The sequence below is a fragment of the Sylvia atricapilla genome, chromosome 23, assembly GCF_009819655.1.
Source record: "Sylvia atricapilla isolate bSylAtr1 chromosome 23, bSylAtr1.pri, whole genome shotgun sequence".
NCBI classification, from domain to species: domain Eukaryota; kingdom Metazoa; phylum Chordata; class Aves; order Passeriformes; family Sylviidae; genus Sylvia; species Sylvia atricapilla.
The window spans coordinates 3,086,421-3,111,625 of NC_089162.1; the positions used below are offsets into that span (position 1 = coordinate 3,086,421).

Below are 25,205 nucleotides of genomic sequence, written 5' to 3' on the forward strand. Positions count from 1 at the left end.
TTGAGGTTCTTACGTCAGGTCACTCGTCATGTCAATAAAAAGCCCTGGTACAGGCTGGAAAGAGAGGGGCATTTCTGCCAGACCCTCCCTCCTTCCCGAGACAAACCTGCTGATGGTTTGAGACCACCTACACAAAGTTGTTAAAGCTCAGAAATATCTGGTTATCGATTTAGAGGATTCATTGTCCAGCGGTTCAAACCTTCCTGAGGGCCTGGAGATTGGAAAAGACACGGTGCTCTGCTTTTGGTGGTCACAGGTTCCCGAGCATCCTGCTGGGAGAGGAAGCACAACCTCTAAAACCAGGTATATGGAGGCAGAGCAACCAACAGGCTCCGACCTAAAAGTGTGGCGTGGTCGGAGAGCTGGATCACAACCGAGAGCTCACGTCTTTCTCCAAACATCTCAGCCCTTGGAGGTTCAACCAGCAGCAAGAGCAAAAACCAAGGCAAAGCAGAATTAAAGGCGAGATTGCAGAGAATCTCTTGGCAATTCTACCTGGGAATAAACAAAAGTTTCATTTGCAAATAGAAAGCCTGGGGCTGAAAACATGCCTGCAGGCTCTCCAGCTCTCCTGACACTTTTTCTACAGCCTGAATCCACTCAAAGCAAGAATATCTACATGAAACACTCGGTGTTTTATTCCCAGGCAGGCTGGAGGGTTTAGCACTTTACCGCAGAGGAAGAACTGTGCAAACCTGGATGCAGTGGTTGATTTTACCACTTCAAACTAAAAAAAAAAAAAAACAAAGAACCAACTCTAAATATTTTAAAGGTAGGGATTGCTTGGTATTAGCACTAAGCATTTACATAGCACTTGCAGTCTGTAGGCCACCAAGTGCTTGTCCAAAGTGCTCAAATATGACTTATCCCCATTTTACAGATGGGAGAACTGAGGCACAGAGAGGTCAAGTGACTTGCCCAAGGCCACGCAGTCAGAGAGTGGAGGCAGAGCAGGAAAGTGAGCCCGGCTGTTCTCGGGTTACACCTTGCCTGCTAAAAACAAACCAAAAAAAAAAAGGCCTATGCAATCCAGAAAACCACCAGCCACCAAACCTACCCTATTCTGAAGAGGAAATACATTCTGGTGAAGAGTTAGAACAGCATTACCGAGGGGAACAGGGGATAAAGGGAGGGACACAACCCCGCTGAGTGTCACAGCCGACACATCCAGGCTGGAGCAGGAGGAGAAAAGGGGAAAACGGTGAAACCAGCAGCAACGTATTTTAAGCTGGCGCAAAACGCTGGGCTTAGCTTTGCACAGAGCCATCCACGTCCATCCGCAGAGCTGGGCACTTCCAGATGCTCTCCCCGGGGCTCAGCACCTGCCGACGGAGGCTTTGGGGACCACGCAGCCAAACCCCGTCCGCTCGCACGCCTGCGTCTCCCCGCAGAGATGGAACCATCACACAGTGAGAAATCACACCACCCCGCGGCACCGAAGGACATTTGCCTGAGATACACAGAGTGTCGGGCAGAATTAATCAAACCCACCCTCATCAAAGCTGGCACACGCCGCACCTGGAGGGGGAAACACCCTCAGATCACATCAGCCCCGTCACCTGCGCGCTCGCACGGCACCGAGCGCGCGCTACCGAGGCTGGAGCGCATTTGCACGCAGACAAATGGTGATTTCTCACATTGATTTGAAGGCTCAGGGTCTTTCTGGCTTTTCCCTTTCAGAGATAGGTAAGGAAAGATGTCACGGATGGTTTTGCTGCTGTTACCTTCACGTCAAGGGAGGCTGGGAAGGGGGAGGCAGGGAGATTTTCACAATTACAGCTTTGCTGGGATTATTTGGTCTTTTTTTTTTTTATCATTATCAGATTCATAAGATTACCAGTTCCTGCCTGGGTTGTTAGGTTCTTGTCACTTAATTACACCCTGTGTCATTCAATTTCTTCCAGCGATTGAGGGCCAGCTGCTCAATCCCACACTTTCCCCCTAAACACGCGCTGCAGACACAGATGTCAAAAGCTCCATCCATGCCTTTGAAGCCTAGAGATCTTTTCCAAAACCAAGATGCAACACCCCCCGTTCCCACCCCACCCAAGCTGTTTAGAGTGGAGGAGAAGTGGATTTGAGGAACACCCAGCCCAAAGCATCCTCCCCAAAGCATCCCTTGGGTCCCCCCAGCTTGTCCCCGCCAAACCTCTCAGAGAGGTGACAGCACAGGGGTGTTCCCCCCTCCTTCCCATCACCTCCATCCCCCCGTGGTGTGACACCAGCTCCCTCCACCGCTCCTGTTCAACCTCCTGGGACCGGCGCCAGGCTAGAGCAGGGTGGCGTGTCCGCTGGTGTCGTCGTGGTCTACGCTGTTGAGAATGGCTGTCTGGTCTTCAGGGAGCTGCCGGTGGCAGAGGTCGTCCTTCAGCGCTGAGAGCCGGGCGAAGGGGTCCTGACGAGGGTGTCTCTTCTTCTTGCGGAGGCAGACAGCTTCGTCAGGCGACAGTACCTGAGAGCTGGGAGGGTGCTGAACCTGGGAGGCAGAGCCGTCTGGGAAGGGGGGAGAGAAGGCAGATGGGACTGGAGCCAGCAGCAGGCAGAGCAGAGCCCTGTGCTTGCTGAAAAAGGGATGTGACAGCAAGCCTGGCCCTGAACCCGCAGCGTGGCAAGAAGGGAGAACGCTGCGCACCAGGGAAAATGAAATTAACGCTCAAAATCCCAACAAATGACTAAATGTGGGAGATGCATGGAAAGGACTTGGTTTGGAGGAGCAAAGGAAGGACAACCTGCAGACAAGCAGCCCGGGGAGACTTCCCTTTGGGAGGCAGGGAACAAGGGCAGCGTCCAGGAAAGGGCTTGGAGACCCCCAGCGCTGGAGGCGGCAGGGATCTGCCTGAGCTCTGCTCACAGCAGGACACAGGGAATGCTGTTGGGGACCGCGAGGTCCTCGCACTCACTGGGTTGTTTTCTGGATTTCGAGGAGCCCTTGGATGACTTTTTGGGCTTCTTTATCCGCTGGTATTTCAGAGCTTCGAGCCTCTCAGGTGCAGCAGCGTCCCCGGGCGGAGATGGACGTTTTCTAGGAAGGAAAAGCAGACACGTGCCATCAGCGGCTCCCGGCCACGCTTGGGCCTCTGGACGTCCCCGGTGGGGGATCGGCCGATCCCAGCCGGCTCTGCCGTGGAAAAGGAAGAGGTGAGAAACCCGGGGCCGAGGGAGCAGGGCCAGCCAGGCGTGCCAGAGCGCGGGATGGAGGAAGTGAGGCGTCCCCGCTGTCCCCCTACGTCTCCTCCAGGCTTTCGTACGGCGCCGCGACCTGGCCGGTGCCACTGGCCACGTCCAACGTGGGCACCCCCAGCTCACCTGCCTGCCATGCCAACACTGCTAAACAAAAACAGGACGGGGCAGATCCTATGTCCGATAAGGCATTTCTGGGAAGTGGTAGGAAACCCCTTGGGATGGAGAGAGAAGAGAAAGAGATAGGCAGAAGCGGCACGGCAGCATCGAGACGGGCACCATGAGCCACCCGGAGCGGACAACATCGGCGCCACAAACAGCAGGGAGGCAGGATCCTGCTGGCCCTGCTCCCACAGCCAGAAAAACCAGGGGCCACATGACAGACAGGGACACCAAGGGCACACACCGACAGAGCTGGGACAGGTACCTCGTTCCCAGGTCCCTGTGAGAAGCGACAACAGAAACGCGACAGCACAGGAGCATCTGCTCCTGGAACAGCGAGAGGCTGGGGGCTGGAAATGGAAACACTGACAAGGTTTTATTGTGAGGACAAGGAAGGCATTTGCAAAGGGATGCTTCCTGCAGGAGAGCCAGCAGGTGCAAGGCATAGTTTATCAGCTGTACCCCCTGAGGAACACTTCTACAGGAACCAGCTCAAGGTGCAGTATCCTCCCCTTTGCAAAGAGATTTTTTTTGTTTCCTTCACTGTACCTGTTTTTCCCATCCAGGGTCTGGAAAGTACGACTGCTGTAGAGAGCAGAGCATTAGAGGAAAACCTTTTCCTTAGGAGAGCGGGCAGTGCAGCTCTTATCTATAACACATCACAGCATCCCCCCTTCTTGCTGCTTTCCCATTTCCTTCCCCCTCTCCATTTTACTTCCACAACCCTCCAAGAGTACCAACTCCTAATGCCACAGAAGAAGCCTGAGGCCATCTGGGATAAACCCAAGCCACTTCCAGACAAGGTGTCCAGAGAAGACGGGAAGCCTCCACAAAGCACCTTTCACTGTGATAAAGCAAACATTTTAAGGCAGGCTCCAGCGAGGAAAGGAGATTTAAACCAGCCTGCTGGCACCCCTCAGAGGAGAGGACTCTCTTCTGCTCTCATAACTTGGTCACCAGAGGTCAGCAACCAAACCTTGTCACAGGAGCCACACAGAGGACAGTGCTGATGGCAGCTCCTGCAGCCATCTGTGACCAGGGCAGGGATCAGCCAACCCCGCAAGCCACAGCAGCAGGGGGGCAGGAGGAGCCACCTCAGCTGGCTGCAAGAGGCAATATCAGTGCCTTCAGACTCCTGCTTGGGCACAGAACCACTGAGGATGATGCCCCCCTGTCTGTCAGCAAGGTGTGCCCCATCCAGCATTGCAAAAACACTGTGGCTGGTGGCAGGAGCAGCAGGGAAGGGGCAAGGACATGGGCTGGAGCACAGACCCTGCACTCCTGGGCTGTGGTACCAGAGTACATCCACCCACGGAGAGTTTGGAGCTCCTCACCTCCCCTGGGGTCCAGGCAGAGCCTGGCTGACACTGAAGACACCCTGCAGACTTTCCCCTGTGGGTCCCCATCTGTGCCACCACTGCAGAGCACAGTGTGACAGCAGCGCTTCCCACCCAGCATCCCAAGTGTCTCCAGAAATCTCAAGAAATCATTGAAATTTCAGCTGGAGTGCACAGACAAGGAGCTCCCAGGAGATTTTTCCCTTTGGGGAGCAGAAGGGTTTTTGGGTTTTTTTTTGAAGATGAATATGATTGCAAAGCTTCTCAGTTCTGCTGGCAGCATTGGAGAGCACCCAGGGAAGTGCAGCGTGAGGTGAAGAAGCAGCTGAGGCGCAGCAGACGCAACAGAAACCCAAACACTGGGCACAGAAAAGCTCCTTCTCATGTTTTCCAATGCAACAGAGACGTCAAGGTGCAGGGAGAGCCTCTGTTCCAGCTCCCAGCAGAGCATCACATCAGCCAAAGATGAAGCAGCTCATTAGACATGCCGGGAGTCCCGCTGGCTGGATCCAAGGTTTTCCTCGTCAGGAAGACGACGTTTACATTTGCAGAGCTCAAACACCTTCCCAAGTGCAATCAGCCTCTTGTGAGAGATGCTGCCAGCAGCAGCAGCAGCTCTACCCTCTGAGCTGAACCAACACAGCCAGCCACACACATGCTGGCTGAAGGCAGGACCCAGAGGACACAGCATGGCATTCCCTGCAGCAGTTCCTGCTTCAGTGGCCAATGACAGGCTTTTCCCACTTAGAGCCACCATTCTGTGGGGTGCACGGGAGTTACATTCCTGCAGGTACTTGGCTAATGGTGACTTCAGCTGCTCCAGCTCCACTGCCCACAGAGCTCACGTGTGCCAAGCCCTGGACATCACCGAGCTCAGTGATCCTGCCCACCAGCACCTTCCTTCTACCACCTCTTCCCACCACCCAGACAGCTTTGCCACTATTATTAAAGCTCAGCCTGTAAAAGTCACTTGCTCTTTCCACTCTTTTTTCTTTCTAAGAAGAAGCTGTTGTGGCATGCTGACAAAATTAAACAGATTTACATGAGGGATTATGAGGAAATTGCCTGAAGCTCATTTCCACTAGTTCTCCGTAATTGAACTCGTATTTATACACACAAACATAAACAGTGAGTGCACTGAACCCACGTGTCACCATAAATACTGTCTGACCTCTGGCAAGGCAGAGATACAGAGGACAAAACGATGCTACTCAGCAGCCAAATTTTATCTGCTCTACCCACCCTTTATCTCTTCAAAGGGCGCTGATTCTTCCAAATTAATTTTCATTTTAAGCTCAGCCAAAAGCCTTTCCCTGCCCCCAGAGTTCACATTTTGGGCAGCTGCCCGCGTACGAGGGAGATCTTGAATACCAACAGATGAGATGTTCAGGGAGGCGGGTGAACTTCTTCTGGAACTTCAGCACAGAGCCAAGCAAAGGAGCTTTGAGAAGCCCCTGTGAACTCCTGGCACCAACCTTCTGCGAGGCACCACCAACACCTGGAGCAGCAGTTTTCCTCGAGTCTTCAAAGGAAAACCCTTCTGCATGAGCAAGTGTCTGGACTGCATGGACTGGGAAGCACTAGAGAGGCCACAAAGGTACTGAAGGACCTTCAAGAGTCCCAGGACAGGAAAAGGAAGTAGAGAAGAAGTATCCAGCCCAACACACATCTCTGCTGCTCTTCTTCGAATGTTCTTCCACGTACAAAGCAAAGATAAAGGGAGAAGACCCCTGAAAGAAGACCCACTCTTTCTACTCCGAAGGGAACCCAATATAAAAGAAGAGTCCTGGAGATACTATACATTATATTTATATATATTTAACCTCACAGAGGTCTCAACACACCCTTCCTGTCTCCTCCTTTCCGTGAGCCAAGACATTGACATCCAGCTTGGGCATGTTAGAGCATCCATTTGGATAGAGAAGAGTATCCACTTGAAAGGAGCCCACTGTGTCCTTCAACCCTTCATCCTCCTCCCATGAAGAGCTCAATTCTCCTACATGAGGTTCCTGCGAGTCAGAACTCCCACTCTGCTCCAAGGCAGCGCTGGCTGCTGCCTCCATCCCGGAACACTTGGGATCCTTCAGCACAAAAGGTGCCAGAGAAACACCGCGGTGACAGCCCCAGGCCAGGGCTGCTGCTGCTGCCAAGGCACGGCCAGGAGGGAGGGAGGAAGGGGCTGGTCACAGCGGGGAGCACACCAGAGAAGGGGTGCCCTTCTACGGGTCTGCAGACACCACAACTCATCTACACAACGGACTGCACCACCATGCTGACGGAGAGGAGAGAAGGCGAGGGAAACGGGGCAGGGCTGGACAGGAAGAGGGGGATACAGTCACAGGGAAAGGGAGGGGAGAGAGGAAGATAAATGAAAAAACAGGAGTGAGAAAAGATATAAGGAAATTAAAGAGACTGAAAATAAAAATGAAATAATAGTAATAATAATAATAATAATTCAGAAAGAAAAGAAAAACGCACTCAGACAAGCGGACTCACAACTTCTCCAAGCGGAAGGAGGCATGGAACACATGCAGAGGATCAGCACATGGACAGTCTTTAAAGGGGAACCTGTTTTCTTTCAAGTGGGGAGCGAGGGCTGCTGCTCCACCTGCACGCCTGGCGCCAACATTCCCTCGTCACTCAACGCTATGCCACGGCCAAGCCCCCAGCTCCCAGCACTGGCAGTGCTGCCCTGGCAAAGGGAGCCTGGGGAGGCCACCCAGGGCAGGCTGCCATGCCGAGGGGCAGGGGAGCTTGGTGCCTTGTCTGTGGTTTTTGGGTTTCCCTCTGTAGGGAAGCGACAGCCCCCTTTTCCCTGTTCCGAGATGCACGCTGAATCCTAAGAGAAGAAGATGGGAGAAATCCTCGTGCTGGCTCAGTAATCACATCATTTATCCCTGCCCATCCATAAAAACTACCTGAGCTTCACCAGCAAAAGCCACCATGCTGCAGCATGGAGCTCACATGCTGCCTCTCCTTCTCCTCTCAGCTTTTAATGCGGCAATAGAGAAATCTGGCTGGTCTGGTATAAAATCCCTGTGCTCTGTATGCACTGACAATTTTATAACCCCAAATCATCAAGAAATTACTTGGCTGGGCTCTCTGCAGGATTCCTCGCTTATTGAAGTGAGATTTATTCTTCTGGTTTCCCCTTTTAGGGGATAATGACTCTGGAGTTGCTCCTGTGGCTGCAGCTCCTTGCAGTATCCTGGAGTAGGACACACGTCCTTGCAGTATCCTGGAGTAGGACACACGTCCTGCTCCCTTCCTGCCTCTGCTCCCATCCTGCTGGGCAGTGTGACCCTGCTCCTCAAAATCCATCAGCCCATGGCAGCCAGCACTGGAGCCAGCCAGGATCTGGGAAAGAGCCACACCAAACTCAGACACGAGCCTAGACTCATCTCTGCTGTGCTAAAGCCATGTCTGCTCGTGTCCCTAATGCTGCCAGAGCAGCCAAGTGCCACAGAGCAAGAACAGCCACATCCTCTCTGAGGGCTTCCCCATTTCCCAAAAAGGCTGGCACAGCCCAGATCTCACCAAGGCTTGCTGCCAGCTTTGCTCCTCTCGGAATGCCCTGCTCTGGGATCAGCAAGGAGAAACAGAAGGAGAAGGCAGCCAAGTGCTCAAGAGATTTGGATGGGTTTTGTCACACCAAGAGGATGGCTCCTCCATGGAGCACACACATCCAACACCCCCTCCTCGCCAATCCTGCTCTCCCCATGCCAGGACAACCCTCCAGGTCAGCTGGAGGAATTCCCCTCTCCCAGAAACATCTCCCTGATTTCTCTAGGCACATCACCTCTCTCTCTCATGAGGCCTTTCCCAAGGCTCCTCCGGCTGTTGGAGAGAATCAGCCAGGACCTTGCCTCTTCCCAACCAAGGCAGCAAAGCTTAGCCTTTTGTAAGACCTGTCCTAAGGAATTTTGGGTATGGCCAGGCCCTTAGAAATAGGCTTATCTACAATCCCATCTCTGCTTTCATATCCAGCCTGGCTCATGGCCAAGCAGGTCAGTGTCAGTGTTGCCAGTCCTCTGGGTCACAAATTACTATTATCCCATCTGGATTTGGCAGTTTTAGTGATATTCTTCTGCTTCTAAGGTCTGAAAACCATCCCCAGATTACTCCATCCCAGTTCCAGAAATGCCCATGGCTATCTAGGAAACCAGCCTCATGAAGGCAGCCCAGGAGGAATTTTCTTGGAAGAGTCTTCCAAGATCTGCTATGGGCTGTTTAACTACAGCCTAGTCAGAAGTCAAAGATTTCTCCAAGGAGAATTTCAGGGATGGAGGGATTTTCCCATGACTACACTTGTGATGGGAAGGAAAAAGCACCTATCTGGCAGCCTGAGAACATAGTTCTGCTGCCACCAAGCATACAATCCATCTTGGGAGAAAGATTTCTCCCATTTTCTGTGATTGAGGACACTTCGGGAAAAGAAAACAGATCCAGATACTGAAACAAAACTCTCCATGTGCTGGATTGCAGCTGGAGACTGATTTTTGGAGCCCACCCTAGGCAGACTATCTGCAACTGGTGGCTTCAGAGGTGGCTCTTTTTCCTGGCATCAGGGGGTGGCTGTGGGCTCCTCCTGATCTGGATCATCTGGGATAACCCCACCTCAACACACATCTCCCTAACACCACACAACCCTCGTGCACCCTGCCAGGGCCAGAAGTGTCACGTGTGTCACCATCCCCCAAGAAAGAAGTGTGGCCCAGGGAGACGGCAGCTCGGCTCATCCCAAGCCCCAGCCCCGAAGGCAGGGGAGCAGCGTGTGCTGCTGGGAGGGGAAACCCAAAAGCCACAGAGACTGTGCGTCCAGAGGTGTTTCCTAGTGTTTTCACATTCCTTATTCCCCTTTAAAGGAAGAGATGGTATTGGAAAAGCCCCTTCCGTGTCCCCTGTCATGCCCCGCTCCCGGCCACCCTCCACAGCACCCACACCATCCTTTCGGACATGGATCACCCTTACCTATTGAGCTGAGGAGAAGCTTGTCTCGACAACACTGCCCAGATAGCTGAGATTAATCAAAAACAAAGCAGTTATCAACACCCGCAAGGAGCCGAGCTCCGCAACACATCAGCACGTCAACAACTCCAAAGGAAAAAGGAGGGAAAGAAACCAAACTGAAACACAAACGAAACGAGGCTGGAGAAGAAAGGGGGAAAGAAACAGAAGAGAAAGGAAAAGAAGAAACAAAAACGATAATCAACAAAGCGAATGGATACACTGCATAAAAGCACGGACAACAGTGCTGCTCTAACACGGCTCTGTCCTGGAGCTGGCTCTCCTTGGCATGCCCTGCTAGAGACATGGACCTGTGACTACATCCCTGACTGCATCGCTCCGTAGCTGGGTTTTCCAGAGGCACACAGAAGTCATTTCAGGCTCGTCCAGCTGCTCTCCCTCCCCATCCTCTCTCCCCTGAGCCCTCCTTCCTTCCTTCCGTTCAGTGCCGGAGGGATTTGCTAAGGCCATAGCGCTTCCAGGTACCAGAGGGCGGGGAGTGAAATGCGGAGGGCACTGCGGGGTGAAACGCTGCCTCCCCCCTCCCCAGAACACAGCCTCTCCTCCGAACGCCTCCGACCGTGCCGGCTCCGCGGGGCTGGCGGCCCCGGCCCCCGACTGCTCTCCGCCACAAGCCGGAGGAGGGGGCTCGACCCCACCACACAAGAAGCCAGAATGAAGCGAGACGAAAGGATGGGACGAAAGCACGGCTACGGGGTCTAAGGTGCTGTGAAAGACGGAAGGAAAGAGGAGAAATAGAGAGAAGAGAGAGAGAGAGAGAGAGAGAGACGCTTTTGCCTGGAGCAACCCTGGTACCTGGAAAACCAGCCGCTACTGTCTAGTGCAGCCACATCCCTCTTTAGGGCAGGATCTGAGCGTGCCGGCAGCCTCCCGATCTCCGCTGGGCTTAGTTTATTTTTATTTTTCCTCCTCTCCTGACATGCTGCTGGTGTGGCTAAGTCCTTGATCTCTCCCTGCCCGCGTCCTGGGGCTGCAGCATCCCTTTTGCAGGTGGGGCGGTGACCGTGATAGCTGTTTCTGTCATGCATTAAAGCTCTCTAGACTCCGCGGGAAGGAAGAGGAGGAAGACAGAGGCGCGGCGGCGGCGGCCCTAACGTTCGAAGAAAGCCAAGAGCCAGCAGCTAGAAGAGGAAACAACCTCCAGTGACACCAGGACACTTACCTAAGCGAGCCAGGTCTTTGTACACCTGGTAGACGGCCCGTAGCCCGAGTCACGGCGCTCCCTGATTCCCAAGGGACCGGGAAGGTCGCCTGCCTAAAACCCAGCGCTCTCGGGCGGCGGCCATGCAACCCGTGCCCGTGGCACCAGCCTCTGCCTAGCGAAGCCCGCGGGACGCCGCCTCCAAAAGGGATGCTGCAGCGTGCCCAGAGAGACCCTACCAGTTGGGATGGTGATGGCAGGGAGGGAGTCAGAGGGAGTGGGTAAGGCAGGGTGGGGGAAGCCAGGAAGGGGCCGGGGAGGGGGTCACCACGGTGCTCACACACTTACCCTGTGGCGGCTACCGTGGTGGTGGATGTCGGCTCCGGTTGGAGAATCTCCTCGCCAGCCCTCCTCGGAGAAGGGATGTCTCCGAAAACATCCATGGTGTCCACGGGCAGGGAGGAGCCCTGGGAGTTGGAGAAGCCGGTGCCCACGGGGGTGAAGGCGGTGGTCGGTCGGAAGCTGGGGCTGTCCCCGCGGCTGCTGGGCGCCGGAGATCCCGTGGAGGACGGCGTGGATTTGCGGGAGAAGCTGACGGCCGCGGGCGGCTGCAGCGTGATCTCCGACACCTCTGCCTGCTGGATGAGCCCCGGGCGGGGCCGGGCGCGGGCAGTCAGCTCCGGGGAGCTGTTGCGGGAGCTCAGGGGACTTTGGGTCAGAGGAGAAAGCCTTGAAGGTTGTAGCACCACCTGATGTAAACTGGGCTCAGCCCTCCTGACCTGCCGAGGGCTGGGCCGAGGTCGGGGTTGGGGCTCGTACCACCTGGTGTCCAGGCTGAATGTGCTTGTGCCGCTGGGGCCAACGGGCTCGGACGGTTCGTGGTAAGGCAACACGGGTATGCCCATACCTTGGCTGGTATGTCTTAGCTGCCCTTGACATCCCATGGGTTGCATAGGTTTGTCCTGCCACTTGGTGGTAGTGGGCACGGAGGATTGGCCCCTGCCCGGTGACTTGCCGGTCCAGCTCTTTGGTGCCTCCAGGGGCAGGATGCCCGAGTAGGATGCGGGGACCACCTGGAGGGAGGAGGGGGGCGGCCCCCGAGGAAGGCAGCCCGTGGGCTGGGAGCCCTCGGCCGCCTCACAGGGCTGGAGCTGGTGGGGGAACGGCGCAGGGGCCAGCTCCAGGCTGCCGAAGGGGAACTCCGCCCTGCCCCAGGGCTCGGGGGACCGGCCCCCCGTGGGGGTCTGGGCCAAGGGCAGCGTGCTGTTGGAGGCGTTCTCCCCGTTCTCCTCGGGGATGGTGGGGTGTCCGAAGGGCCCCTCGGGGGGCAGCGGTGGGGAGGACATGACCGAGCTCAGTGGGCTGACTTCTGGCATGTAGAAGGGCGGTGGGTCCACCTCCCCGGGGCTGCTGCTGCTGAGGTAACCGTAAAACTGGTGGTGGAAAGCCCGGGGGGCCGGCGGGCGGGCCTGGCCGGTGGCCTGCAGGGCGCCGGGACCCTCCAGTGCCCGGTGGAACCGGGGGCTGTATGCTGGTGGCTGAAGGTAGGACTCCTGGCTGGAGGAGAGAGGGGTGAGCTGGGCTTTCAGGGCGGTCACCGAGGTGGGGACGACGGGGTCATCGTTCTCCTCGTCCGACTGCCTGAACTCGGGGTACATGTCCGTCTCCTCCACAAAGGGGAAGCCCTCGATCCGCCGTGTCTTCAGGGAGGGCTCCATCTCCGCAGGGTCCATGACGAAGCGTCCGTCCGGCCCGCGGCTGATGAGCTCGATGGGAGTGGTGGCCTCGGCTTCAGCCTCCGCCTTGGAGACGCTGTACTTCTTGCTGCTGATGGCTCGTTTGGTCTTCTTGTAAAGGGAGAGTTCCTTCTCCTTGGTGGGGCTCAGCATCCGCTTGGCCTGAGGGCCCTGGTCGTCAGAGGACTCCGAGGGGGGACGGAGCGTGCGGATGCTCTCGGGACTCACCTTGCCGGAAGACAACCTGGACCACAGGGGAGAGAAACCGAGAGAGGGGACGGTCACCTGGAGCAGAAAAGAGGCCTTCTCGCCCAGAAGAACAACTCTGGATCCGGAAAACAAAGTGCTACCAGCTCTCAAAAGAGGAATCTCTAGGAGAAATTGTCAGGGGCTAACCAGGATGGCAGAGTCTCACCAGCAGCAGTGCACAACACGCCTGCTCCTTGGGAGGGCAGCTCGGAACACTTAGGGCAGAAAGCTCACACCAACACCTTGCAATAAGCTCCACCAACACCCCAACACCTAGCAACAAGTTCCGCCAACACCTTGCAACAAGCTCCACAGCCCCACAGGGAAAAAAGACACATCCAGAGCTCACTTCCAACTCCTTCTAACATTTCTTATGTCCACCTGAGCTATCCATGCCAAGGAAAGGCCCTGAGAGGAGCGACATCAGGCAAATGCTCCCTCCCACAGAACTGAGCATCTCACTCGGAGATGCTGATGGATCATTTCAGACCAACTCTTCCTCCCATTCTCAATACCCAGACTTTAGGCTGAGTGCCTCAAAAGGCAAAGAGTATCAGGATAATTCCCTCATCCCTATCCAGAAAGCCGTGGACAAACAGGATTGCGAGGCAAAAGACAGCAGATCCAACAGAGACAGTGCAGGTTATTTCAGTGTAGTGAACTGAAAACAAGTAAGATTCAGATCCACCGGCACCAGGACATTTTGCAATAGTCGAGGTGCCAAAGAATGAGGCGTCCACATCCCAGACTCTTGCATTCCCACCAGGAAGATGCTCCTGATTTGCAGCTACACGTGCTTTTGATGAGATCTGCAAGGAGCTGTAGTTTCTGCATCACCACGATCCACTACCTTTGGGCACATGTGGAAAGAGGCTTCAGCAGGGCACTCTTCAGGAGAAAAGACGAATTTCCCAGGAAAAAAAGACCCAACAGAGAATGACTCATAAACTACACGGAGCTGGCAGGAAGGACTCCATATGCAGCAGGCTAATCCTTGTCCTAAGGAGCCCCTTCAACTGGTGTGGTATTGAGTTCCATCAGCCAACTCCAGCTTTGGAAAATGTTCACACATCCAGGCGGGGTCATCTCTTAGCTCAGTTTGCTGCATTTGTCCCTGCTGCTTTCCGCTCCAAAGCCCATGTGTCTCTTGTGAACTGCTGTGTTCCCAAAAGTTCAGGGAACACCCAAAAACAACTCATCAGGAGCAACCAAATAAGGATGAGACATTTCCATTTGAGCTTTGCAACGACTGTAGGAGGGAGGCACCTTGAAGACCCCACAGCCTGGTGCTGCAGCTAAGACAGATACTTACGGGGACTCCAAACTCTTCCTGCAGTGGGTTATCGAGAGAGGAGGGTCTGGAAGAGAATAAAAAGGGGAAAGAAGAGAGAACGCTGAGGAGGCGCAACACCACAGAGACAAGACAGACTCAACATCAAGACAACAAAAGACACTCAACAAGAGGCCAAGGTTTCATTGCTCCAGCGCTTTAATGGTTGCTGACAACAAACAGCTCCCGTCACAGGGTCCTGCCCGTCCTGCTGCTGCAGCCCCGCAGGCTGGAGGAGACGGAGCTGCTTCCCTGCCCTCTCCAGCTCCCCAGCCACCCTTTCCCCTACCAGCCGCTCCTGCAGGGAGGCTGCAGTCCCAGCTTTCAGCAAGCAGAGCAGCAGGTCTCCTTTGAGGTCTTCTCTAGCCCAGCACTGCCTGCTCCGGGCTGGGAGCAGCTGGACAGCCCAGCTCCGGGGGGACCTGCTGGAGGTGAGCGGTGCCTCCCCGTCTGCATCCCAGAGGACAGCCCAGCCCTAAACCCCCGGCTCTAGGAGTTATCACCACGTGGGAGAGCTCCCTCGGAATTCCCAGGCTAGTTTCTCTGGCGCCTCTTCACCCACCCTGCCTCTCCCGCTCCCGACCGCGGGCGCTTTCAGCCGAGGGAGGAAGTCAGGGCTTCACCTGAGGACGCGCACGGACGAAGAAGAGACAGACAGGGAAGAAGGTTACGACCACAACACAACCAGGGAGGGAGAAACGAGGAGGAGACAGGAAGGAGGGAAGAGGCACACCAGGAATGGACTCACCTTTCTTGCGCTTGAGCTTGCGTTTGCGTTGCTTGTTGACGAAGCAGGCGGCGAGTGTGCTGAAGAGGATGGCAGCAGCCAGGAAGCAGATGGTGGCAACAATGCCAGCCAGCACCGGGCGGGCTAGGCCCTCGTCCGTCAGGTCAGGCTGAGGGAAAACGTCTGGGGAAAAAACCACAATTCAGTGTTACACCTGCTGCCTTCCCCAGGGAGCTGCCACAGTGTGGAGGCAGTGAGAGTCTCCAGGAATGATAATCTCTGTAAAGACCCTGCTTCCAAGCCAGCCCCCCCAGGGAGCGCAATCAGCACTGCTTAAAGGCTAAGGGATTTGGTGATCTCACTCCAGATCACAGAATCATAAGTTAGTTTGGGTTGAAAAGGGCTGTTTAAGGCTGTCTAGTCCAACTCTCCTGCAATAAGCAGGGACATCTTCAAGTAGACCAGAAATCCCAAAAGCAACTTGATAAACCTTTCTGTGTTAGCTGGTGGACACCCAGCTTCCACACCAAGCAAATACATATTTATGTCTAAACACACACAACTGCAGCAAACCTGCAGTCACTTCCTGGCTGAATAACACACTGCAGCACCACAAGGTATTTCAACCTCTTTGTCAGTGCTTCATTTCAGTGTTCCAATGAAAAGTGGGCTCCAAAGCCTTACGACACCCCTTTGCTGTACAGGAGCACACATGAAGCCCCAGCAGACCTCAGCTATGGGCATATGCTGATGTGCACCCTGCACACCTCAGTGCTCCTGCCATATCCAGGATCAGCACATTCCCTCACGGAGCCTGGGCTTTCAGCCTGGGAGAGCAGCTGCCTGGGGCCGGGCACCTGCCAAACCCCATCAGAAAAACTGGGCGTGAGGAGCAAGGGCAGCGAGCAGTGAGGTTGGAGCAAGGACAGCGAGCAGGGAGGCTGCAGCAAACTCTCCTCAGCACACTGGCACCACTTGGGGGCAGAGAGAGACCGCTGCATCGCAACACAGCCGAGACGGGTTTTCCAGGAGAGCCAGAAAATCCGGGCTCCCCGCATCCCCATCCCTTCCTGCTGCCCTCGCCTTCCCCAGCGCCATCACAGCCCTCCTCCGCCTGCCCCTCGGCTGGAGGAGCATCCTCCGAGCTGCATGTGCAGGGAACACGCACCAACTGCAGCACGTTGCAGTCTCCCGCTTGCAAAGCTCTTTTCCCTGTGGACTCTGCACTGCAGTGCTACGTTTCCCTCTCTCCACCTTTCATTGCCGTTTCCAGGCTGCGCCAGTGCCCGCTCGGAGCTTTGTTCTCCAGGCTCACCGCAGAGCCGGGGCGTGCTGGGCTCTGCGGTGCTCCGGGGATTTGTCCTCGCCTGCTCCCATCGGGAGGCAGCCTCGGGTCAGCGCCGTGTTCAGCACATCCGTGGCAGCCCTGCAGCCCCCTCAGCCCAGCTCACAGCCCCACGGCCGGGGGGATAAGAGGAGCCAGCCCTCACCTGTACTGGACACGCCAGCGACATTGCTGGGTTCGCTGATGAGATCCTGCATGACCGCCAGCACACGGAACTCGTACCAGGTGTCCTGGAACACCAAACACACTTGTCAGGGACTCCACACAGCCTCCAGCCTCCTATCAGATCCTCCAACATCCCCAGGATAAATAAAACCCTCTAACACCACCTTTTTTATGTTAGTAACTCAACATTTATCCTTGCCCAGGGGGTGTGTGGCCAGGAAAATTCTGGCATCCACCCAGACACAGATACAAACCTTTTTCATCTATTTATATGTTTTTCATCAAACAAAAATTATTGTTCATTGGTTCTAAATTACACAATTCTCTTTCATTAGTTAGTATTCTATCCTCTATTGGTTATTGATTTCTCGCTTCTTATGCTAATTAGTGCCTATTTTTAGTCTTTTTAGTATCTTTTTCCTCCTGTAGGGACTTTCTAATATATACTGAGACTTTGTTAGTCTCTTTAGCTTCTGGTTTCTGCAAAGTGTCCTTGTGGTCCATAAATCCTACATTCCAACCTCAACAATACATCCTTCTCTCCCAGGCTTTGTTCATTGAAGCATATCAGAGTGCCTTTATCAAAACTTTAAGTTTCAGTCACTTTCTCAAGCTGTGCTCCTACAAAAGCAGCTGACAACAACTTTGCCAAATGCTGGCTAAGAGTAATTGACGAGTAATTAACACACTATTTGTAATTTATATGTATATTGATTATGATTACCTAACACCATTAACTAAAATTTTTAAAATGTTCTATCTTTTCCAACACTGGCCCAGCTCCTCGATCGAGCACAGGGATCGAGCCACTCCCAAACTTCCCTGGAGCTACAGCAGATGGTGCCAATATTATCACACAGCCATGAAGGCTGGGAAAGATCCCTGAGCTGGGTGTGGTGTGGGCAGCCCCTGCTCACCTGGGACAAGTCCTTGGCAAAGAACTCGCTCTCGGAGCCCGGGATGCCATCATCCAGGATCTCCCACTTCTCCGCCACGCGGAATTCCATGATGTAGCGGTCGATGGGGAAGCTGTGGTTGGCGGGAGGGAGCCACGACAGGAGGACGCCTTGCTGTGTCCGGTTGGCTGTTAGGCACCTCGGTGGGGTAACCAACACCAGAGGCTCTGGAGTTGTTACAGGGAATGCTGGGGACAGAGCAGAAGGGACAGGGACACCTCTGAGATGGGGCAGGGCAAGCACAGGAGATCCTCTTCCACACGTGCTCCCAGAAGCAGCAGAAGGACCACTGTGGCTGTTCCCACATTCCAGGAGTTTAGGGCACGTCTTGGGAGTCTGGTCTCTTATCATGGAAATACAAAGGTGGCTTTTCAAAAGGCACTGGACTAATGAGGCCGTGACTCCAGGCCTTCCTGCTTCCTCCCACCTCCACCTGAGAGCCCAAAGGCTCTGAGCTGTAACAAGTGATCTCGTGCTCTATTAATATCTCCTGATCCCAGCTGAACCTAAGGAAGATCTGAAAGGTGACTGGCACAGTACAGCTCTCCCATGCTGTCTCTCAGGATGAGCCCTTCAGAGCCTCATGCAGCCAGCAAAATCTGCAAGCTTCATCCAGGACCCTCCACAAACTATCTCCTACATGGAAACTCTTGCTGATGATGTTTATCTCCATCCCCAGCGGACAGGACACACGGAGCAAGGCAAAGGGCTCCTTCTCCCCACAGACCTCCCAGAGCCCTTCCCAGCCCTCCCCTTGTTCCCAAGGAGGACTTACCTAGAGTGTTCACAGTGACCACCTCACTGAAGGAGCTGGTGCCCAGCTTGTTTTGAGCCAAGACACTGAACTGGTAAGCAGTCTCTGGTTCCAAGGTATCCACCAGTAGCCAACTGGAACCAGCTGGCACAGGGAGAGACAGCCAGTCATGGGGTCCAAACTGGGCTCTCTTCATCCTGTGGAGAGAAAAGGGAGCATCCTCAGGGAAGTTGTCTTTGACAGGGAGGACAAAGAGGCAGCATTAACTTCCAATGCAAAAATGGAGCTTTCCCGAGCGATGGTTTTGGTTTGACAGCAGTGATGTGGATGGACGTGGGGCAGCCACTCCCCACCCACGAGCTGGGACAGGACACCATCCCCTCGTGTCCCACCAGCTCTCAGGGGCACTGCCACCAGCTCTCCCCTCTGCCCTCAGCTGGGTCAGGGATAACAGCAGTGCCAACAGCCCCGCTCTGACGTGATCTCCAGCAGATTCCCATGGGCAAAAGTGGGAGCTGGAGCATTTTGGTGAGTGCTGCAAAAGGAACGGCTGACGCAGGAGACAGGCCCTGTTCCCATTTATACCTCGACATCTCCTGAGCCAGAGCCAAGTTCTCCCTCAGCTGTAGCCCTGTACATGTCATCCCACGAGAGACATTTAACTAAATCCCCACTTCTGCCACATTTGCACAAGTTGGGGGCTGCCAGCACAGCCTGAGGCCACCACTCAGGATTTGGCAGAGCAGCAGAGGCACTGGCAGGGAATTCAGGACAGAACCTTTCTGCTGGGGTCTAACTACGAACCCAGGGTAAAAAAATGCTCCCAGAACCATCCCAGTGCCACCCAGGAGCATGCAGCCATTATATCCCAGCAGGATCCCACATCCCAAAGCAGCACCACTGCTTGTGTTAGAAAGTACAGGTGCTCCTGTTAAAAGATGTTTTAGGAGTCTGAGCCCTCAGCTGCAGGTTTTGGTGGTGTCCAAGAGGATTTGGGAAGGATTTGTGCAGATGGTCTGTCCTGCACAGGTGAGGGGGTACATCTGCAGCCACTAGCACACAGCCAGGTGAATCCACCCAGCAGGAAAAGATGGAGCAAAGAGAAATAATGCTGCTGTCCAGGGAGCAGGAAGTGAGGCAGAGAAGCAGCAGCAAGCCATGGAAACAAGCAGGTCAGTGGAGAGCTGTGCACGTGCCGTGTGCCTCCACCAAACCCAGGGAAAACCTCTGGGTCACTGCAGCTCCAGCTGGGACTACAGATCCCAGGATCCCCCACCACCGTAGCAGAGGCAGGAGGGCAGCAGGGCAGCCCCTCTCCAGGCCAGGCTTCCCTGCAGTGTTTTATCCCACTGCTCTCACATCCCTCCTTCCCAGCACTGCTGCAGGCAGGGGCACAGGAGAGAGGGGCTGAGGGGTGGGGAAAGCAGAGGGTAAATGCAGCACTGAACTGGGAGAACCCCCTTGCCGAGGGAGGATGTGGTGCAGCTGGAATGCTGTGGTGGCCCTGGCCACCCCTGGGGAGCAGGGTTTGCATTTCCAGCCTCTACAACGCAGACAGGGGAGGAGACCATGAATCTAGAGAAAATGGAGCTGTGTTCTGCCTGAGCACCCCACAGCCGGGAGCAGAGCACAGGGATGGCACTCTGGATGGCACTGCATGAGCCAGCTGTGTCCCAGATCCCTGGTCCCAGGGAACAGCACATCCCCCAGGGATCACACCCTGGGGTCAGGGAAATGTCTCCCTATCCAAAGTCCTCGCAGCTCCCTGAATTCCTTAATGCAAGCTTGGTGCAAACACCCTTCCCTGCTGGCTGCTCTCTCCCTGTGGAGTCTGGAAGAGCCACGAGGAGGCAGGAATCTGAGAGCAGGTTGCAGAGCAAGAGCAGCAGCAGCTGCTGATGCAGCCACGTCTCCAAAGCAGAGAGGTTTAACCACTCCTTCCCAAGGACATTTTCATCAAAGCAAGGTCTGCACTGCTCAGCTTGCTCCCTCATTTTCCCCCCTCTGTTCAATCCATTCCTTCTCCCCATCTCCAAACAGACAGCCCAGCCCCGGGCTGGAGCAGAGCAGAAATCATTACAGGCAGCATCTCCCTCTCTCCTCTCTATCAGCAGCCTCCATCAGGGCAAATTAAGGCAAGGAAAGAATGAGAGAGCGAGAGGAAAGGCTGAAGAATGCCAGCCCAAGCCTGGAAAGGGAAGGCATCATCCCCTCCACGTTTCCAAGGATGATTCTTTAGAAGATGAAAACAGCAGAGCCCAAAGTAAACCCCAGACTTGCTGCAGCTACATTTCTCTCTCCCCTGCCCCAGGGGAAAAGCACAGGGCTGAGCCTGGCCCGGATGCACCCACCAGCTTAGTGGGAGCACAGGAGCTATGGGAGCAAAGCCCCAGTGGCTCATCCCCAGTGCCAGCATCTCACAGTGGCTGGTCATGATCTCAGCTGGGGTTTAACCACCTCCAGGGAGCCGCAGAGCAAGGAGAGAACATTTCTGCTTAGTCACAGCTCTTCCAGGACACACTCTCTAAAGGTTGCATTTTCCATCCTCTCCCTGGCTGTTAAGCCTCATAAACAGTTTATCTTGAAATTAGATGCCAGAGGCGCAGCTACACAAATGCAAAGCATCTCCCGTGTACCACAAGCAGAGTAAAACCTGCTGGGGCAGACGGAGGCAGTGGCCAGCACAGAAGGGAGAGGAAATACGGGAACTACACCATCCCACCCCCATCACCACCCATGTCTCCGAGGAACCCCGAGGGAGCTCAGCCCTATAAGGCCCACAGAGTTGGGCACACCATCCTCCCCACCCTCCTCCCCTCCACTGCTCCAAGCTCGGGCTGGCTAGGAAGGAAAAGAAGCAGAGAGCAAAGCATGCCAGGATGACTCACAGAGGGCCGTACCAAACTGAGAAAGTCTGCTCGTATCCACCGTCATAGCCGGGCTCCCAGGAGACGTTGGCTGAGGTCATGGCGGCCACGACGTGCACGCTGGTCGGGGCGTGAGGGCTTGTCCCTGCAGAGAGAGGGGACAGCTTAGAGGGGAGCAGCACCACGGTTCAAGGAGTCTTCTCCCAAGCCACGGTCCAAGGGGACTCCTTTTGCCCCAAGCCAATAGCCAAGGCCATTTCTGCTGGAAATGGCAGCAGGACAGGTGGCCAAAACAACAGCACAGAGAAAGGCAACTCCACCAGGGAATAACATCTAAAGCAGACATTGCTGTTAGAACCATAGAGTGATTTGGGCTGGAAGGAACTTGAAGGGATGTCTATTCAAACCTTCCTGACATGGTGTCCTGGGGTTCTCAAATTTGCCCTAAACTAGGACAAATATGCAGGAACACCTTCCACCAGACCAGGTTGCTCCAAGCCCTGTCCAACATGACCTTGAACACTTCCAGCTTCTGCGCCAGGGCCTCACCACCCTCAAAGGGAGGAACTCCTTCCCAATATCCCACCTAAACCTTCTGTCTCTCAGCTCAAAGCCACTCCCCCTTGTCCTGTCACCACAGTTCTCTTTGTGACAGGGAGCATCCCCAGTTCCTGCCTTGCCTAGGGGGCTCTGCCCAGGCCCCCTGCTGCCCTGCCCGTACCTACGACAGTCAGGTGGGTGCTGGCAGTAATGCTCGCGACGATGTTGGTGGCGACGCACTCCCACTCGCCGTGGTCGTCCTTGCCGAGGGAGCGGATCTGCAGGGTCCCGCCGGGCAGCGTGTTGTGCTTGCTCCTGCTGGGCTTCCCTACCTTGGGCAAGGAGCGGGGTGGGGGCAGCGGGCAAAGAGAGAACAGACATGACTCAGCAGCGGGTTGTGGGGCAGGGCGAGGCGGCGGCGGGGTCACTAAGCTACCTGCGCGGCCCAGGGGACACCGCCGGCCACCGGCAGGGGATCCGGTCTCTCCGCTCGTGGCAAGGCAGACGGTTCCCCCGTTTCCGAGAGGACCTGGGGGGCAACGCGAGAGGCATGCGTCAGGAGGCTGCTGCTCAGCGCTCACACACGAGTGGGAAACCCCACGGCACTCGCACGGACAGCGAGCCCCGCGCCAGGGCTCAACCGCCGGCATCCAAAGCTGAAACTGCTGCGGGAAGGGGCACCGGCCATCCCAGCAAACCCCCTCCCGGGATGGGGAAGGCACAGGAGATGCCCAAACTGCTCCTCAGCCTGAGTCAGCAGCAGATGAGAGGCAGGACCCATGACATCGGAGGTCAGGGCAGCAAGGTCCCCATAGGGATGTGGGAGGATGGCGTGCATGGAGGTGCCTGGAATCTCTCAAGACAAGCAGAAAGATGGATCTTGTAAGAACTCATCTATGCCCATCAGCCAAAGTTGTGCAAATCCCACGTTGTCCTGAGTCCTCTTCAGCTGTTCTTCATGTGGGGGACTCCACTGATCAACACCAGGACCAACTGGTTGATGCAAAGAAGGAGCAGTAGAGGAGCCCACGGACACGTGGGGTTACCAGTGCAAGCCCAGGAGTCCTTCAAGAGGCTGGTCAGCACTGGTGGGCTGATGGGGAGGGATGGAGGGAGCTGGTTTCTGCCACTGGCAAACTGAACCCAGCCCAAGCCAGCCCTGACTGGAGTTGGCGAGATAAGCCCAGAGGCACAAAATGAGGAGGACCACCAGAAGGCACAAGTGGGATTGGAAAGAAACCTGGCTGAAACTGAAAGAAACCTGACTGAGACTGGTGAGGGCATGGAAAGAAAAATAAGATGGAGAAAAAGACTAAACTGCCAACAAGCTTTAGGCAGGTCACTTGCAATGTGTGCAAGTCGTGGTCCTTCTCGTGCTGCTTAAAGGGCCCCAGAGATCCAGCAGCTCAAGACACAAGGACTGGGGATGGTCCCACTGGGTGACAGAAGGACCCAGCTCACTCTCAAGAACCCTAAAAAGGGCATGGAAGGCTTGGAGGGAAGTTCCTGACAGCACGATTAAGAGCCCAGGAGGTTTCTTCCTCCTCTCTCCTATGGGAGCAGTGAAGGTGGGAAGCAAGGGGAAGGCTGCAGAAGGACTGGAAAGCCCTCCTTGCTCTCAGTCGGTGTCACCACACCCTGCTCTATGAAAACGGACATCTTGAAATCTTTATATCCAGTTCAGGATCATAAAAACATCTTCTTCCCAGGGTCTTTGAAGTCACGGGGCAGTAAAGCAGCTGCTGACTGGTCCAGAGCCGAGAGATCCCTGGATGTGCTGTGGTGACACATCCCCTCCCCTCCACAGGCGTGTGCTGTGAGAACGGCATTGCCACGACTGCCACGTCCTGCTGGTGACCACCTGGGAGCCAGGCAAGGAGGAGAGTGTCCCGTGGGCAGTGCTGGCGAGGCAGAGGGGCCGGGGCAGGGGGCAGTGTTTCAGCTTTGCGGATGCTGCCGTGTCGGTTTCCCGGGATTACTCGGTGGCCACAAGCCGGGCTTCCCCCACCCACCTGCGGGACAGGACGGCAGTGGCTCAGCCCAAAGCGAAGCAGCTGTACCTGCAGTTTGTTCTTACCGGGACAGAGTGTGGCTTCTCTGTCTGCAATATTCACCAAAAGCCAAAGGCACTGCAGATTTGTCTGGCAGGCCGGGTACCTTTCTCCAGGCGATGATGGGAAAGGGGTCTCCGGCAGCAGCGCAAGGAATCAACAGCTCCCTCCCTGCCTCCTGTCTGTACTCCCAGCCTGGTAGCACCGTGAAATAGGGGGGGTCCTGCAGACAAAGAGAAAAACAAGGAGTGTCACCCTGCCCAAACTCCCATCACCCAAACCAAACCTGTTCCAAAGCAACCCAATCCCCATTTTGGATAATCTTGAGGCATTGCCAGGAAAATGGTGTGGAGAATGTGTGCTAAGGCACCTCGATGGCACACCAAATTACACACCTGAAGGGAGTTTCTCTCCAAAGAGCCACCGCACTGGAGCACAGAATCATAGAATTCCAGAATGGTTTGGGTTGGAAAGTACCTTAAAGCTCATCCCAATCCACCCCCTGCCACAGGCAGGGACACATTCCACTACCACAGACTGCTCCAACCTGGCCTTGGATACTTCCAGGGATGAGGCAGCTACAGCTTCTCTAGGCAACCTGTGCCAGGGCCTCCCCACCCTTGCACAGAAGAGCTTGCTCCTAATATCTAACCTAAATTTTGCCTTTTTCAGTTTGATCCCATTATGCCTTGTCCCACCTCTACAATTCCTGAAAAAGAATCCCTCTCCAGCTTCCTTGCAGGTCCCCTCAGACACAGGAAGGCTGCTGTGACAACTCCACACAACTTCTCCTCTCCAGGCTGAGCAGCATCTTGCTTTTTACCTCCTCGAAACAGGAAGAAACCCACCCACATCACATCAGCCATCAACCTGATTTCCTCGCCCCGGCAGCCGCCCCGGCGGATGTGTGTGTCTGGTACACAAAGCGTTATCATCTGAACCTCGGCGAGACACCATGAATCACCACGGCTCCCTCCCAGGCACAGGACTTCGTGTTCAGGGAGGGAAGAGGCAGCAGCTCCCACCCCAGCCACACTCTGGGAACTGCACTGGGAGCCCGGCGCGCCCCAGGCGCCGCACGCAGCAGGAGCACGTGGAGCTCAAATCATCCATTTATTAAAATCCTCCTGAACCCAAGCCCGGGCCAGCAGGGCTAAGTGTTTTGTTGGCAAAGGGGGACATTCCAGGGAGATATTTCCTCAAAGTACCCCAGTCCAGTGTCAAAACCCGTGCTGCTGCTCCAGCAGGCTATTTCCAGCTACACCAGACGGGATGCCCTGGGGGTTTGCCTGTGCTGGTGGGAAGCACATCTCTAAGCATAGCCCAGACACGCCCTCACCCTGGAGCCTCTGCTGTTCCCCACACAGCCCCGGGAGCCGCTCCTGGCACAGGAGGACACTGCTCCCAGCAAACCCATGGGATTTTGGCAGAAGAGTTACCTTCAGTACCAGTCGGGCAGGGGGAGACTGGCCCATCGTACCCAGGGCGTTATAAGGCACACAGGTGTAAGTGCCGAGAGCGTCTTCAGTGGCCTCCTCGATCCGGATCGACCCGTCTTCCAGCAGGTTCCAGCCGGAATACTGCAGCAGGGATAACCAGGGAGCTCACTAATCCAACATCCACCACGGCTCCTTACT

At 55.3% G+C, this 25,205-nt stretch overlaps 1 protein-coding gene across 4 annotated transcripts in view; it reads right to left on the reverse strand.

The window, feature by feature from the left end:
- Positions 1-2,193: 2,193 nt before the first annotated feature.
- Positions 2,194-25,205, reverse strand: part of IGSF9B (immunoglobulin superfamily member 9B) — a 39,692-nt gene continuing 16,680 nt past the window's right edge. Inside the window, exons 9-22 of one of the 4 annotated variants that reach the window (XR_010745258.1) lie at positions 25,008-25,148; positions 23,675-23,791; positions 21,954-22,046; positions 21,699-21,849; positions 20,999-21,122; positions 18,132-18,307; positions 17,318-17,544; positions 16,381-16,465; positions 14,912-15,073; positions 14,146-14,191; positions 11,197-12,828; positions 10,503-10,828; positions 9,651-9,696; positions 2,945-3,022 (exon numbers count right to left, since the gene is read on the reverse strand). Coding sequence is in view for 3 of the 4 variants with exons in the window: in XM_066334686.1 (XP_066190783.1) it covers positions 2,270-2,493; positions 2,901-3,022; positions 11,197-12,828; positions 14,146-14,191; positions 14,912-15,073; positions 16,381-16,465; positions 17,318-17,544; positions 18,132-18,307; positions 20,999-21,122; positions 21,699-21,849; positions 21,954-22,046; positions 23,675-23,791; positions 25,008-25,148 (3,300 nt within the window). In the remaining variant the exon portion in view is untranslated. Of the gene's footprint in view, positions 2,494-2,900; positions 3,023-9,650; positions 9,697-10,409; positions 10,829-11,196; positions 12,829-14,145; positions 14,192-14,911; positions 15,074-16,380; positions 16,466-17,317; positions 17,545-18,131; positions 18,308-20,998; positions 21,123-21,698; positions 21,850-21,953; positions 22,047-23,674; positions 23,792-25,007; positions 25,149-25,205 lie in introns of those variants that run through there. The other 3 variants (XM_066334687.1, XM_066334686.1, XM_066334688.1) reach the window with 3 other exon arrangements.